The sequence below is a fragment of the Phytophthora parasitica genome (assembly GCF_000247585.1).
Source record: "Phytophthora parasitica INRA-310 unplaced genomic scaffold supercont2.1, whole genome shotgun sequence".
NCBI classification, from domain to species: Eukaryota; Oomycota; class Peronosporomycetes; order Peronosporales; family Peronosporaceae; genus Phytophthora; species Phytophthora nicotianae.
This window is the reverse complement of record NW_008634126.1, coordinates 322,342-336,980: the sequence shown is the minus strand read 5'-3', so window position 1 is coordinate 336,980 and position 14,639 is coordinate 322,342. Positions and strand designations below refer to the sequence as shown.

At 46.3% G+C, this 14,639-nt stretch overlaps 6 protein-coding genes across 6 annotated transcripts; 1 reads left to right on the top strand and 5 right to left on the bottom strand.

Moving 5' to 3' along the window:
- Window positions 1-1,550: 1,550 nt before the first annotated feature.
- On the bottom strand, window positions 1,551-1,694 carry PPTG_20648 (hypothetical protein; the record flags this gene model as incomplete). The annotated part of the gene is made up of 1 exon (XM_008892846.1): window positions 1,551-1,694. The coding sequence occupies one exon, from the start codon at window positions 1,692-1,694 to the stop codon at window positions 1,551-1,553; it is 144 nt and encodes a 47-aa protein (XP_008891094.1).
- A 4,684-nt stretch (window positions 1,695-6,378) lies between these two features.
- PPTG_00080 (hypothetical protein) lies at window positions 6,379-7,332 on the top strand (the record flags this gene model as incomplete). Its single annotated transcript, XM_008891444.1, has 3 exons — window positions 6,379-6,676; window positions 6,748-7,012; window positions 7,083-7,332. The coding sequence occupies 3 exons, from the start codon at window positions 6,379-6,381 to the stop codon at window positions 7,330-7,332; spliced, it is 813 nt and encodes a 270-aa protein (XP_008889692.1).
- A 189-nt stretch (window positions 7,333-7,521) lies between these two features.
- Window positions 7,522-9,214, bottom strand: PPTG_00079 (hypothetical protein; the record flags this gene model as incomplete). The annotated part of the gene is made up of 6 exons (XM_008891443.1): window positions 7,522-7,770; window positions 7,828-7,896; window positions 7,967-8,155; window positions 8,220-8,906; window positions 8,994-9,079; window positions 9,160-9,214. 6 exons carry the CDS (start codon window positions 9,212-9,214, stop codon window positions 7,585-7,587), a joined length of 1,272 nt encoding a protein of 423 aa, XP_008889691.1. The 3' UTR covers window positions 7,522-7,584.
- Window positions 9,215-9,261: 47 nt separating this feature from the next.
- Window positions 9,262-10,202, bottom strand: PPTG_00078 (hypothetical protein). Its single transcript, XM_008891442.1, has one exon. It carries the CDS (start codon window positions 10,171-10,173, stop codon window positions 9,358-9,360), a length of 816 nt encoding a protein of 271 aa, XP_008889690.1. The 5' UTR covers window positions 10,174-10,202; the 3' UTR covers window positions 9,262-9,357.
- A 197-nt stretch (window positions 10,203-10,399) lies between these two features.
- On the bottom strand, window positions 10,400-11,535 carry PPTG_00077 (hypothetical protein; the record flags this gene model as incomplete). Its single annotated transcript, XM_008891441.1, has 3 exons — window positions 10,400-11,152; window positions 11,215-11,421; window positions 11,500-11,535. 3 exons carry the CDS (start codon window positions 11,533-11,535, stop codon window positions 10,400-10,402), a joined length of 996 nt encoding a protein of 331 aa, XP_008889689.1.
- A 126-nt stretch (window positions 11,536-11,661) lies between these two features.
- On the bottom strand, window positions 11,662-14,392 carry PPTG_00076 (TKL protein kinase; the record flags this gene model as incomplete). The annotated part of the gene is made up of 8 exons (XM_008891440.1): window positions 11,662-12,812; window positions 12,869-13,044; window positions 13,118-13,186; window positions 13,261-13,350; window positions 13,429-13,500; window positions 13,570-13,644; window positions 13,717-13,839; window positions 13,914-14,392. 8 exons carry the CDS (start codon window positions 14,390-14,392, stop codon window positions 11,662-11,664), a joined length of 2,235 nt encoding a protein of 744 aa, XP_008889688.1.
- Between the last annotated feature and the right edge of the window lie 247 nt (window positions 14,393-14,639).

Sequence of the window (14,639 nt, the reverse complement as noted above, 5' to 3'; positions counted from 1 at the left end):
ATTTTGCGAATCCCACTCCACCACGCCACGCATTTTTAAAGTCAAGTAATAGCCCGACTCAGCAAAAGTATTGAGGCTAGTATACAACCCATGGTTAAATGGGTCGGTTGAGAGGATAAATCGAGATGTGTTGTAAGAATTGTGCTCAATAATACTGGATTACTCACTCGCATACCAAGGCTGGTTACATGTGATCCGCTTGTACAAGCGAATCTCAACCACGCGCCAGTACAGTAGTTGTATGGAAGGGCTTTGATCCAGATTTTTTTTTACTGAATTCCGTGCCCAAGTCCGATCTCGACACTTCCCCGGTTATGACTCTATTAACGTGGATACTTCAGTACAACACATCGATGACTCCTTGGCTGCACTAAGAAATACTTTTGAGCAGATCCATCGAGAAGTGGCAGACCAGCGTGATAAAAGGTAACTGTTGAACAAGAAACATGGAGAAAGCTATCAGATGGTGAATTTCTCTGTAGGTGATTGTGTCCTGAGATCCAAAGTAGATGAGGATATCCAAAACAAGTAATTGAAGAAATGGACGGCGCTGATCACAGTAGCGAGGTGGAATATCAACTCATTGCTGTCAAGCATCTCATTACTGGAAAGGAGAGCAATTGGCATGGTTCACGATTGAGGTTCTTCGCAGATAGCGACCTGGAGTGGCCCATGAGGTCCGGGGCATTTTTGTCCACAAGGAATAGTACTTAAGGTGAATGCTATCAATAAACACCGCTGGAGTGCCGATATGCAGAATTACGATCTGATCATCATTTGGGTGTAAAGAGAACTAGAATTCGTGGGTGCGTATTAATCTCATGGACGAATACGTAAATGTGCTAGTTTAAGGCCTACGTTAAGGAAAAAAGCTCATTGACATATCTTTATCTTCTGAGGGCTTGACCTGTCTCAAGTGTAGTATATTTGCACCTGAGGCACGCAGATACGATTAGCCTGTGTGCACAGTATAGCAGTGCCTAGGTTGGGCAAGAGCGATACTCGCTTCCTCTTCTGATCGAACAGTAGCGACAGCTTCACAGTCCTCTCCTTATTGACTCTAAGGCACTCGGGTGACAACTTCGGTTTATTGACTTTGTGTTAGGCTGTCTGTCTTCTACGCTATCGCCAAACCGGCAATCGCGCTCTTCTTGTGACGGATTGCTTCGAAGCTCACCGCCCTCGCTCACGACTTCGACAGTGTTCTCGTCGGCGCAAATCTCACACTGACCGCTCTTTCCACTATACCTTCCTCTCCGCCACTTGCAATAGTGCAGCTGTAGCGACCCTGGAGCAGGGTCATTCACTGCTTTTCAACCGGTCCTGCCAACCGATGGCATCTCGCCCTTGTTCTCACTACACTTGCTCACCCCCCCCCCTTCGCACTGGTTTCACCGTCGTCGCTATCCTTATATACGCCTTCAGCCTCGTCGGCTGCCACTTCATACACCGACTCAATAGCCGTTCACCACTTGCGCCTACCGCACACTGACGTGTGAACGGTAACACCTTGCTCACTGGCACCTTCTGTACTCGCCGTCCTTGGCCCGTCACAAGATCTTCGCCGTCTTCGTCTCGTTGTCTTCGTCACCCGTGCCCACATTGCGCACTCGTCGATCCACACGTGAAACCTCTTTCGAAATGCCCTTGCCTAATGTATGTATTGGAGTCACAGTCAGACTTGCGTTAGCCATGAAGGTACTAGAGTCTTCCAATTTACATTTGTTACCTGTAAACGGCAACTACCGTATTATCCGCATACTAGACATAGGTGCTTTAAAACGAAGCACTGTTCTGTTCAAATTGAGGTCAAGTCTCGTTTTGAACGCCTACCGAATAGAACACACGGATCAAAGCTAATAGTACAGCAGCATATATTTGAAACAGTCAACAGAGCGATTCATCTGAAACGTGTGGTTGCTATATTGTTTGCTGGAGTCTCTTGCGCGCTCCGGTTTTTTTTTTTTTTTTTTTTTTAGTTAAAAACAACTTTACGATGAACAGGGTGAAAAAAGCCGCAGCATAGCATTTTGCACAATTATTATTCTGGTAATTAAAATCTGCAGCCTGCCTCACACCATGATAAAGATTACAACACATAGCTCAACGAGCACAACGCCTCTGGAGGCCAGCTTGCTGGTCGTGCGGGCGTTAAATAATTGAGTTTTCAAAGGTATAGCGAAATCCTAGAATCCACATATGTCGCTCTTCTTATTTCTGCTATGTTCGCTATATCACACACAGGCGTTATAACGGGTAGAACACTCGAGCAGCGTTGTATTTGTTTAGAACACCTATGTCTAATATGCGGGGTAAGACGGTAACCTATTCAACGTGCATTAGCCTAGCCGGCATTACCACACTTGTAGTAGCTCATGGAGTCCGTGAGCGATCAGGAGGTAGACAACCGTCCATAGAAGACGTCGAAGGGAAGGCTCTGTACAATGGGCAATCTGTAGACGTGAAGGAATGAAGAAATAGCTTGCTTTGCTCTCTCCACTTTAGAATCTACTCGGCGACCAACACCTCAGGAAGTCTTCACTATCACAGAGTTCAATTTTCTTAACTGAACCGCGTTATACTAAGTGGCAAGATTTCAATGTTTCGTTAGTCAGCTCGCAATGAACACAATTTTGCTATATTAAACAGACCCTACTCAGAGTTTTCGACACGGTTCCTAAAGATGTTATAAATGTCCAAAGTTTTGTTATAAAATGATACTCTCCACTGGCCTGTGCAATGCGCGGCTCCCGGCGGAGTTCGATGCTGGGCTCGCCTCGCAAATACCGCGCGGTTTGCTTTGGTTACGTACCCTTCCACTCGCTCACCTTAGTTGATCTTAGTAACAACACATCAAAAATTTAGGACACTTCAGTGAACAATGTTAGGCTGCTAACAGCGTCGCCTGTGCTTTCCTCCAAGTTGGAGGCTCCAACTATAACTAATTCAAACCGCACTTGCAAATGTCACTGGAAAGAGTCACTGCCCTCCCAGATCAAAGCATCGCCTCTAGTAGTGGCTGTATGCACGAGTTCAGTGCGTCGGTAGACCAAACACTAGCCAAACTCGATATACAGAGGAGGCCCTACCAAGTTGACTGGCAATCAGCTTCGCTCTCACTATATTCACCACCAACGCCATAATGCAGAATACCGCCAGCCACACACACACTATTGCCCCTCCTGGGTACATCACCGACAGACATAAGGCTACCACGCCGAGAACCCGTCTATCAACTGACCAATGCTGCAAGCAAGAAAAAGGTTTGCGCTGGACTTCACTGTCCGTCCTTCTCATTGCCATAGTTAACAACCTTTGATTAGCGATAATCCAGCTTTTCGTATCGCTCATGTAACTACTACCAGAGGTAGAGGGAAACATTTTTCAACCCCAGTTTGTATACCGTGGATCTGCTTTTTAACGTGTACCGGTACAGATTAACCCCCATTAGCGAATACAGTCCGTGAAACAACTTTGATCAACTATTGTAACTTTACCATGTTAAGACGGTTTGTGTGATGCACATTCCTGAAATTTAAGAGGGATTCGAACGAAATACTCCAAATCTGGAAATCTATGGAAATACAGAAATACAATTTAAAGCTCCTAACCTGAGTGTTTATTATATTATTATTGTGCAGGGTGAGCATCCCACCTGCACTCTTATGACTACCTTCATGGACATTCCCCGCATCAAGAGCAAAGCGTATGCGGACGGTAAGCGACGGAAACTGCTTTCGTCATACCGGGATAATATTTAATGAAGTTGGCGAGAGGTCTAGAACTTGCAGCTACGTGAACGACTTCGGATCATATTGCATATGTCCCAACCGCACTTGTAAGAAGTAATGAACCGTTATAATACATATCGGCCAGTAATTAGAACGATGAATCGATGTTAGAAGTGAGGGGAAATCTGTATCTGACGATACTGTACACCAGACCTTTCAGTAGGGTCCGGGTACCCGAAACCATCCTCGGGTAGAGGTTGGTATACCCGAATTAGCTCTAAATTCTGGAAATAAATGATGCGTATAATGCAACCTGTTTTAGCATAATTTCACAGTGTGGTCGTCAGCCCAACACTCAATGCATTATAGCGAATACGGAAATCATCGAAATCAGGCTGTAGCTCAGGATCGGGCGGTGATCTAATCGAGATATCTAACAAAAACACTATCCAACTTCATCAAAAAAAAATAGCTGACCGGCTGTGTGAGCTGCAGCTAACTACTGAACTAGCACGCCGGAAGCCTCCTTTTGGGTGACGCTGGTAGTGCGAACGCTAAAAGCAAGATATAATACCATGCATATTGCAGATTTTTCTCGAAGCATTTATGTTGGAAGACTCCGTAGTTGTGGGTGTAAGAAAAACGATCTGCCAACGAAAACAAATCATACTCTAAATATAATTATCATAATAGCTCGCTTGGTGAAATTGGCGGTAACGGTCTGTGTACCGGAGTATATCGTCATTCTCTAGGATGTAACCTCCGTACCATTGGCCAAAATCAAGATCCGGGTTCCCCAAAACTGCTGTCGGGCGGGTACGGGTACCCAAATGTAGTAGGAAAAACAATCGGGCCCGGGCGGTAACCCGAAATTCGACGTTTGCGAGCTCTGCTTTCCACGGTCTCAACTGTGACCCTTTCAGACACTGATTTCCGATGACCTCGGCTTAGAATGGACGAGCACGTGATTTTATGTCCAAACGTACCACGGATTCCTTCTACTAGTAGGAAGACCTTTGATTCTGACCACATTTGACTTTTTTTCTATCATCAAGGTTCAAGTTCGATAGTATTGTCACAAAAAGCAAGTCTACCAGTTCGGTGGAATCATTTTCTATCAAATACGACAGGACATCACGTTTTACGAGTTCATATTAAACAGGCTCATCTGTATGATACAGGCTGTATCACCGTTTGGCCGAGAGGATTTTCCGTATTTTCCCACACTTTCCAGCAATCTTTTAGTGAGTATCGAGCACTTCAACGGATTCCGTGCATTTCCTGCAACCACGGAATTCAGCGTAATTACCCTTAGCTTCAAATCGCACAAAATAACCAATCGTATCGCTCTAAACTATATTTTGTGCAAACAAGTCCATGCTATGAAATGTTTGCATCTAAGACTAGCCAATGAAACACTGTTGGCAATTCTCAGCACACTTTTTACGCATGTAAATCATATAGTACTGTTTCTTACAAAATCACTATAGAGGACGTTCTTACATCGGTTGCAGGAAATGTGTTGAACCCTGTACAATTTGACAACAGAGTGTACCTATGTGGCACTTCCTCAACACACACAAAAAAAAATGAATCCGTTAACAGCGCTCCTGTGACGCCTGTTTGTTTATTTGCATGCTTTAGTCACGAGATCAACGTCACCAGCACTTCGTGCTACGATGGGGGATATCATGAACTCTTTATTTATTTTATTGAAGGCATGTTATCAGTGGTGCGGATGGCTTCGTGTTTGCAGAGTATTTGTCCGATATGATTATAATACATGAACTATTTTCTTAACGAATTCTATCGAACAGCGTGGAATTCCGTTCTTTTCTCAATGCAACGAGCGAACGTTTCTTACACAGCCTAGCGACACTCGATGATCGAACATGATCTTTAGTGAATGTAAAGATTCTTTACACACATGTCAGGTTTCAATAAAAACGAATGGTGCAATGCGTTCACTATGCAAATTCAGTGGTCATTCGCACAATATCAAGCTTCGAAGCGACAATAATAGTATGTGTGTCTGGATGTACCTGACCTTGATGGGGCTCAAGCTATTTGGAACGTGCAGGTCATCACGTCAGCATCGTGGACATGCCAAATCAAACAGAAAAATCGTGCCGCCTGCAGTACTTTCATATGTCTGGCATTCGTTTTATACCACATAATTAGATACGACAAAAACCATTCAACATCAGGCAAAATATTAGATTTCAAGTCTTTTTTAGTACCGAATCAACGAAACCAAAAACTTTTATGCAACACTATACGTTGTCAGAGTTTACCGAAAAATCGATTAAAATAACGCAAAAGGTTGCAAAGCCGTTGACAAGTATTTCGCCACAATGGTAAACCTACTGACTCGACTGTTGTTGCGGATAGCCGATCGTACAGATGGCTATTTTTCGGGAACGTCCTTGCAGCAACTTCATCTCCAGAAGTTCCGCCATCAAGGATGCAATGCCCAACAGGCAATCCATGACGGTATCCTGTGGGAAAACGCATCCGATCCAGACTTGGCTCCTCATGCACTTGTGCCGTTCCTCACCGCAATGCAACGCTTTTCCAAGTTCCTCATTCCTCAATTTACGCTCAACGCAACAACTCGCCTTCTCCGATCCATTTGCGTTCCATCACAATGAAGTTCATTGCCACCACCGTCGCTGCTGCTGTCGCTACCTGCGCCCTGACCGTCTCCGCTGACGTTGCCACTGGCCCCGTATGGGGATACCGTGCGAACGACTCCAGCATGGTGCACACTGACAAGTGGGCCGATAACTGGCCGACCTGCGGTGGCAAGCGCCAGTCTCCCATCGACATCGTCACGTCTGCCAAGACCGGCAAGGGCAAGAAGCTGCCGCTCAGCTTCAGCGGACAATGCCCTCAGTACAACCTGACGGCACCTGCTGAGCCCCTCGAGGTCGACGTCGTTGGAGGTAAGATCATTGTGATTGGTCTCGTCATTTGAGATGTACTCGGTTCTAATACGTTTGGTATGTTTGAATAGGCAACTGCGCTGTCGCAGTGAACGATGCCTCGTACAACATGGCTCAGTTCCACTTGCACGCTCCCTCGGAGCACACGCTGAACGGCAAGGCTTTGGACGGCGAGATCCACTTCGTCCACCAGTCTGCCGATGGCAAGGCTCTTCTGGTGGTGGGTATCTTCCTGCAGGTCGGCCCCAAGTCAGACCCGTGGCTGGGTCCCGTGCTTGACGCTCTTGAGCACGTCAACTCGACTGATGAGCGTTCCGCCCCGGTCGTGGTGCAGCTGTAAGTTACTACGTCTTTGTTATTCATTTATTGGAAAAAGCACTGATGTTTTCTATGTTTGATGATTCAGGGATTCGTACTCGAATTTGATCCGTCAGACCTGCAAGACTGGCGGTGTCTTCAACTACCCGGGCAGTCTTACCACCCCTGGTTGCGATGAGACTGCCGACTGGTGGGTGGTGCAGAACCCGATCACGATCTCGTCCGTTGACTTCGGCCGTCTCCACCAGGACCTACTTGAGTACCACATCACGGACAACGGCAACAACGCGCGCCCGGTGCAGCCTCTGAACGGCCGTACTGTCACTCGTTACAACTAAAAGCCTACGACATACCAGCACGATAGACATTTTTGCTTTTCTTAGGTGCTGCTGTCGTTCCACCACTATATCAACATGTGTGATACATGCATATAATACAACGAGTGCATTTTTGATTGATCTCGACTACAGAGAAATCAAACAAAACAGTTTCTCCTCGCCGTTTTTTTTTTACTATGGATAAGGTATCCATATTTTATATTTTGGGTGCATGTAATGATTTGTTTCCGCTGCGAAAATCACGCTACAATGTCACGATACGAGTCCGACCTTCTGGTTGGAAGCAAAATAGGCCTGTCGTTTGGCCCACGACACCGTGTCCGGGTAGATAAAGATGGGGTAAAGAGTGTTGCTGTGTGAAGCAGTGGAAAGCATCGACTGCTCATTGTAGTCGAAGTCGAATGTCATCTCGGTGTCGTACTGATCCAGACAAGGTGGCTACAGCAATGGCTTGTTAGTGGCATGTTCTTCACCAAAAAATCTTGTAAAACTTACCTCTGTGCAGTAGTACCAGCCAAGCACGTCATGCTTCTGCCATGAGCTACTGGTTGATGCCGTGAAACCCTGCGAATCGACATACATCGTCAAAATCTGGCAAGATATGAACCTCGTGTAGGTTTAGCTTCAAATGTACCACGAATGCCTCATCGGAATCCAACCTCAACGTCGCCGCCAGATTAATAGGGATAGCCAAAATGGGTTTATCGTTTTTGATCCCTTCATCCATGAACACCAAGAGAGTTCCCACCCTTCGACCTTCAGACACGTCCTTTATGAACTTGACTAAATTTGTAGTCGCAGAGAAATACGGCACGTAGTTATACTAACACAGTCGCAATCCGTTAGCAACTGTACAACTATGACAACTAGTCTTATCAAATTATCACCTTCAGCTCTGGATAATATCGGATCTTGACCACGTGCACCTTGCCATCGGCCAAGTCATGCACAGCAGCTGCAGAGATTCGTGCGCTTTCAGCGTCTGTATTAATGTTTTGACCACGAGAGTAGATTGCCACGTGATCATAGAAGACATCTTCTCCAGCTTTTTCATCGTTAAACCAGGTATCAAACTCAATAGCTAGTGAGTTTTGAATCCCTTTGAACCCCATATTTGATCCTCCAGCCGCTAATGTCGCCGTACGGTTTTGGTGTGAGTGCAACACAAACGCAAACCCGTCACCACCATGAACTGCACAGCTCCGATACTCGTGGAGGCCAAAGTTCTGATCTTTCACTTCGAAACAACGTCTCGACTGGTCAGTGATCTGGAAAGTGAACCTCGTCTCGAATCCTTGGAGAACTGGGAGTGGCTGCGCATACCAAACCGACGAGACTTGATGTGGCTGCGAGGCAGTGAGACGCAGTCGCACAGGACATCGAAGCTTCTCCTCGCTAGCTTCAAAAGCGTCACGATGACCCAACATGGCAGTCTCTACTGCGATCCGCCCACTTGTCATGTGGTTCTCCGTGTCTCTTGTCTCAAGGCGAATCGCTTCAAGTTGCTCGGTCAGAGTGACTTCCAATGTGGCTTCGCGAGCATCAGCAGCGCCGGCGAATTTTGAGTAGGCAGTCTGAATACGTAAGCGAATGAAACAATTTATCATTTGAGCATTGCCGTCTCAAAAAATAAAAGTAAAGGACGACAAAGTGCTGCATACAGGCTTGAACGGTGCACAGCTGCTCGTAGCAGCCTTGCCGTTTAGTATTAATCCCGTAGTTCCATTAAAATCGTAATATACAAACTCTGAACAGCCAATTCAATAGCACTCCAAGCATGAATATACACATCCACAGCATGTAAGCAAAAAGATACTACAACGATACCTGCATCGACGATGGCCAGCGCTGAAAACAGCAACAATGCGCTCGCCGCCGGCATCCTCATCCGTCGTCGTCGAAATCTCTTAAATATGATACGACTACTGACACGCGGCCCTTCAGTAAGTTAATAAAAATATAGGAAGAAAAGTTTCTTATACTCAACTAAAATATGCATCGACCCATAAACAAAATATCATAAACTTATTTCTGCTGTTTCTTCCAAGTGTAGAATCCCCGATAGAACGGTTTGCTGGCCTTCAACTCGAAGCAGTCTGTTTCGATCACCTCTTTGTTATCTGCGTACCAATGGAACAGTTCTCGGCATTCCTGTCCATGTAATGCCTTATCCTTTTGTCCACATCCTCGTTCTCTGGCTTCTCGCACCATGTCGTAGTAGTGTTTGCATGTCTTGGAGCCGATATAATCCACGTATCCTTCCCAGAACGTCTCAGAATTTGGAGTTCGTTCACAAAGTTTGTCCAGTTCGTGTCGTGTGCTGTTGTACATTGTAAAGACTTCGTGGCAATACAGTGGCCAAGTTGTTTGTCTCCACGGTCGATGAGCGTTGACACCTGAACATTCCGTCGCTGCTTTCGCTTCTGTGGCATGGAACATCTTACAGGCATTTTGCTGCTGCCAGGACGTGTAGAACTCCAGAAACAGCAGAGCTTGGGTCTTTTCACTGGAATCTGCTGGTAATTCTTGGATGCAGCTGGTCAAAGTGTTGCTGTGCTGGTAGAATAAGTTAAAGCTCTCGATGCATTTGGGTTTTTCATCTGATAGTGGTGGGTTTTTCATCCAAGGTTGGGTTTTAGCTTCGGGGTTGCAGTGCTGAGCCACAAAGTCGCAGATAACCACAAAATTTGTGCACAGATCTTGCATCTGGAGACGGAGAGGAAGACGAGAGCTTGGCGACTGCAAATGTGGAGGTGTGGGTTCATCGCGGAGAGACTGGGAGAGAACCGGACGCATGCAAAGCGCTGAGAGCAGCAGGAGAAGAAACCACTTCAATGCCATGGTGACTGTCAACCGAGATTTTGAAGATGATTTTGGGTAGCTAGCGTAGTTTGCTAAAATTGATCAAGGTATACGTGTATATCAATTATTAAGTTCAACATGAAGTCTGAGAGTTTTGCAGCTGTTTCATAGTTCTCCCGCTTGCATCTGCAGCGAAATGATTGTCGAAATGTACCGTGAAGCAACGACCAGCGCCATTGATTGACCTAAATTCGCTGATCGAGCCTTATAGAGCTCCGTACACGTAGCTACGGATCGCCTTCATCAGCACGTCTCCCCACTGTCCAATCCCTGTCTGAAGCTCTAGGCGTCTGGCTTCTGAGATTGGGAACTGCGGATTGTAAAGCTTGACGAATGCTGCACGCCGAAGCGTCACAACCAGCTCTCCATCGTTCGAACCCTTGTTTGCTGTCAACACGATAGCGCCCGAAGTGTCCAATCGAACGCGTTTTTCCGGATAGTAAGGATACAATTCATCCTCATCAATACAATCAAGTGCTAAAACGCCGCATGTTTGACCCCCAAACTCTTCGTCCTCAGTGAAGAAGTGCGAGAACGTGACGATGCTGCTTTCAACGGCCGTGCAGTTCTCCGAGTGCGACAGAACGCGAATATTATGCACACTTCCTTCGATTGAGTCGTAGTCATCTCGCACAGTCGTGTGGCCCAATTTCTCCGAGATATCAATCTCGATGTTGTTGTAGTGGAACATGACGGCCCTCCAAACTTTATCAAGCGACTCGACTCCAGGGAAATGCATGACCTCTGCATGAACGGCGCAGATATCCCCCTCGGGCGTCTCGTAGCGGTGGTCCGATGTGTGCGGCTTATCCGGATCCTCGAATCTCCCCGGTGCCATTAAAAAATCATAGGCGTTATGTAGCTTTTGCTGACGTACAACCATCAGAGTTTGTTGACGTTCACTCCAATCTTTGGTCAGGCAGATCCGTGTGTACAGTGGATGCGATTCTTGCGGTCCCTGTCAAGCACAATGCTACGTAAAATTACCTATCATGATGAATAAACGGTATTTTATCTTACCAGACTCGCTGTGAGCAGCGACTGCGCTGTGGCGACTTTGAGCTGCTCACCCTTGGCCACGGACGTCAAGAGACGGTTTTCCTCCACAATACGTTGCACTGCTGGGTCCAGGAACGCCGCATCTTCGGGAGATAGTGAGCTGAATTGGAGCTCTTGCAGCTCCGACGTCAGTCGCTTGACTTCCTGACGAAGTCTCTGAGCTTCCTCCTGCAATAAAACGACAAATTGATGCACAAAATGACAGGAGACTATTGCTACTGCAGCTATTCACAGTCTAAAGCCTACTCGACGTGCGGTGTAGGTGGACTTCTGCTTCTTCATAGCGCTTCAAATCTTGGCCGTCAAAGTTTATCGGATGCAGATATTATCAGATCTGATTAAGTATCGACAAATAAATAGTCTTATTTGTTCGTTTACCTTCAAAAAATCCTCAAAAGAATGTACAGGTCAGTTTCCCATGTTTGAGCTCGTGACTGACCAGGCTCCCGAGTGTAGCGAGGAAGAGCTGCGCTCCGACGCGTGGATCATGTGCTCGAGGATAACCACAATTTCAGCAGCGGTGGGGCGGTCTTCTGGATTTTTCTGCAGACAACAGTCCGCCAGGTCTACAATCGCCTTGGGACAATCATTCGAGAAGCTCGGACGCAATTTTCCCTCTGCCACCAAACTCAAAATCTCCGCTTCTTGGATTTTACCATGATTCGACGGATTTTCATCGTTCCAGTACGGATAATCGTCCGTGTCAATTTCGGATAAAACCACTCCGAACGAGAAAATATCCGCCGCTTCATCATAGTCTCGACCCAGTAAAACCTCAGGCGCAATCCAGAACGACGTGCCTACACCGGCAGTCATATGCGTCTCGACCAGATAACGCATCCGAGAAATGCCGAAATCGCTCAGCTTGGCCTCCAGATACATGTTCAAAAGAACATTTTTGGATTTTAAGTCGCGGTGGATAATCTTGGGCTTCAGAGCATGAAGATACGACAACGCCTCAGCAATATGCAGCGCGATCGTGGCCTTGTGTGACTCCCAGGAGAGCCGTTCTCCCTTCAGTTTATATCCGTGTAGCACTTCGCGTAGATCTCCATTATCCATGAACTCCGTGACGGCAGATAAATTTCTTAGATTATCCCAAGCCACGCCGATAAATTCCACGATACGCGGATGATACAGCACCGCCATCATGATAATTTCTTTGAGGAACGTCTCAATCTCCGCAGTAGTAACGCTACGGTCCGGTCGGATTTTCTTGATAGCCACACGACGACCTTTATATTCGCCCATGAACACTAAACCGAAGCCACCTTTGCTGATACATCTACCCATCTTTAACAGTTTATGGTCCAGACGGTTTGTGACAATCACAGGGTCATTGAGGAAGACTGGATCCACTTGCACTTGAGTATCGTCGAAGTCGAGAGTATCACCGAAATCTTGTGAGTAAAAGTCATCCTTCGAAGAAGACATGCGATGGGACTTTTTGTGGGATAAATACCACCAGGCGACCAATGCAACAGCGATGATCACAATAGCACAGCCTCCAACCACCAAGCCGATAGTCAAGGAGTTCGAGTCACTTGAAGTCGTGTTCGCTGATGAAAGAAACATATGAGTATAATGGGTAAGTTGAAATATTAGAGATACATACCTGCTGTGCTGCCATTGGTGACGCAAAATTTGCGATTGTGGGCAGTTTGCCACGTTCCATGAGTGCAAGTGGAGGCTTCGTCTGGAAGATCAGAGTCGAACGCTACTAAAGCTTGAATCGCGCTGAAAACTGTCGAGCTAATGTTAAAATCCGTTATGTCGTTGTCAGCGATGTATCTGCAATTTACGCATTATTTTCATTAGTATTTGTCTGATAAAACGAATAAAGTTGAAAAGACTGTTTACGTACAATTCCTGCAAGTTGTCGACATTGAAGACCACAGTAGGGAAGGTTGAGATGCTGTTGTTGGTAAGGTTTCTGTTCCAGCAAATAAAAATATCCACGGGTCAGCTCTTGTTGGTTGCGGATAATCAATAATAAGAGTCACTTACAAGACTTCCACTGCACAGAATTGGTTTGAGCAAGTGTGAGCGATCGATGAGCCAACGTAGGCAGCGGTCAAGTGGTTTGAAGACATATCCCTGTTGTAAATACACAAAGCACCGTTACCACTTACTACAGCATACTTGTCAGGCATTATCGAGATGACCGGGACTTACAAATATCGCACGTTGTCCACACCTTCGAAGAAATCATATCCAAATTTGATCATATTACAGTTTCTAAGCGTGCTGCACAATACACCACATGAAGAGAGGTTAATAAAAATAATGGACACTATCAGTTTAATACGAACGTACACGTTCGTCGTCGACGAAGGGTAAAACGTCGATACGCTCTGGGTGATCGAGGACATATCAATATTCTCCAGCGAGCTAGTACCACAAAACAAACCACGCTCATTAAGTGATTGAATATACTTTTCGGTGATTTTTTTAGTCACTCACACTGTAGTAATCCCAATAGATCCGTCCTCCACTTGTGCGATCGGTAATGTCGACCCCGGTAAGCCCTGGTCCTGTGGTACGAACGTGATAGTTTGCGGGTATGTTCCCTCTCCAACAAGCCGCCTGTTGCCAGTTGACACCCACAACATCAATATTTCTACTTCGTACTAAAAATATATATAAAATACTCAACTCACAGCGTTGTAAGAGTGGACGGAACCAATAGAGTGCGGATAGAGTCGATGGCTAAAATATCTGATGACGTGAGTTCTGCTGGATATTTCTCGCTGCCTTCGTCGGTCCTGAACGCGACGTGGAACTCCCACGTACCCGTGTCCGAGTACCCACTCGTCAAGCACGAGCATGAAGCGTTCACAGCCGTGTAGATTTCTGGGCATCCTCCGTTCGGACTTTCCTCGTTTGTGCGGCGCTGCACTGAGGGAACGCCGTAGCAAATGACATCGCTGTCTGTGAGATTCTTCAGTGCTGAATTCACTCCCACCGCCAGTTGCGTCTCATTTTCGTCGAAATTATCAGTAAACCATTCCTGCGCTAGCGTCTCCGCTGTGGTCACGGACGCGGCGGACGAGGAACTCTGCGCGTGGGTTCTAGAGATGCTAGTGGCTATCAAGAGCGCCCACAGGAGCTGTCGCGTCCGTTTGCCTTGTCTCGACATTCATGCCCCGGTGATCGAATTCCAACAACTGACTCTAGTGATTATTGACCAACCACAGATTTTATACGAAAAATTAGCCAATCAAGGAAGGTTTCTACTACCAATATCCACTAAGATTCGATTAGCCATTTTGACTATTTTTAAAGTAAAATATAGCGAGGCCAATTATTTACTGTACCTGGCAAGAACGACGATCTCCGCGTACTGTACAAAAAGTACTTGTACCGCATGGCCGACAAAAGAGGGG

Coding starts and splice junctions, on each gene's coding strand:
- PPTG_00078 (XM_008891442.1), bottom strand. CDS start 10,173: ATGGCATTGAAGTGGTTTCTTCTCCTGCTGCTCTCAGCGCTTTGCATG.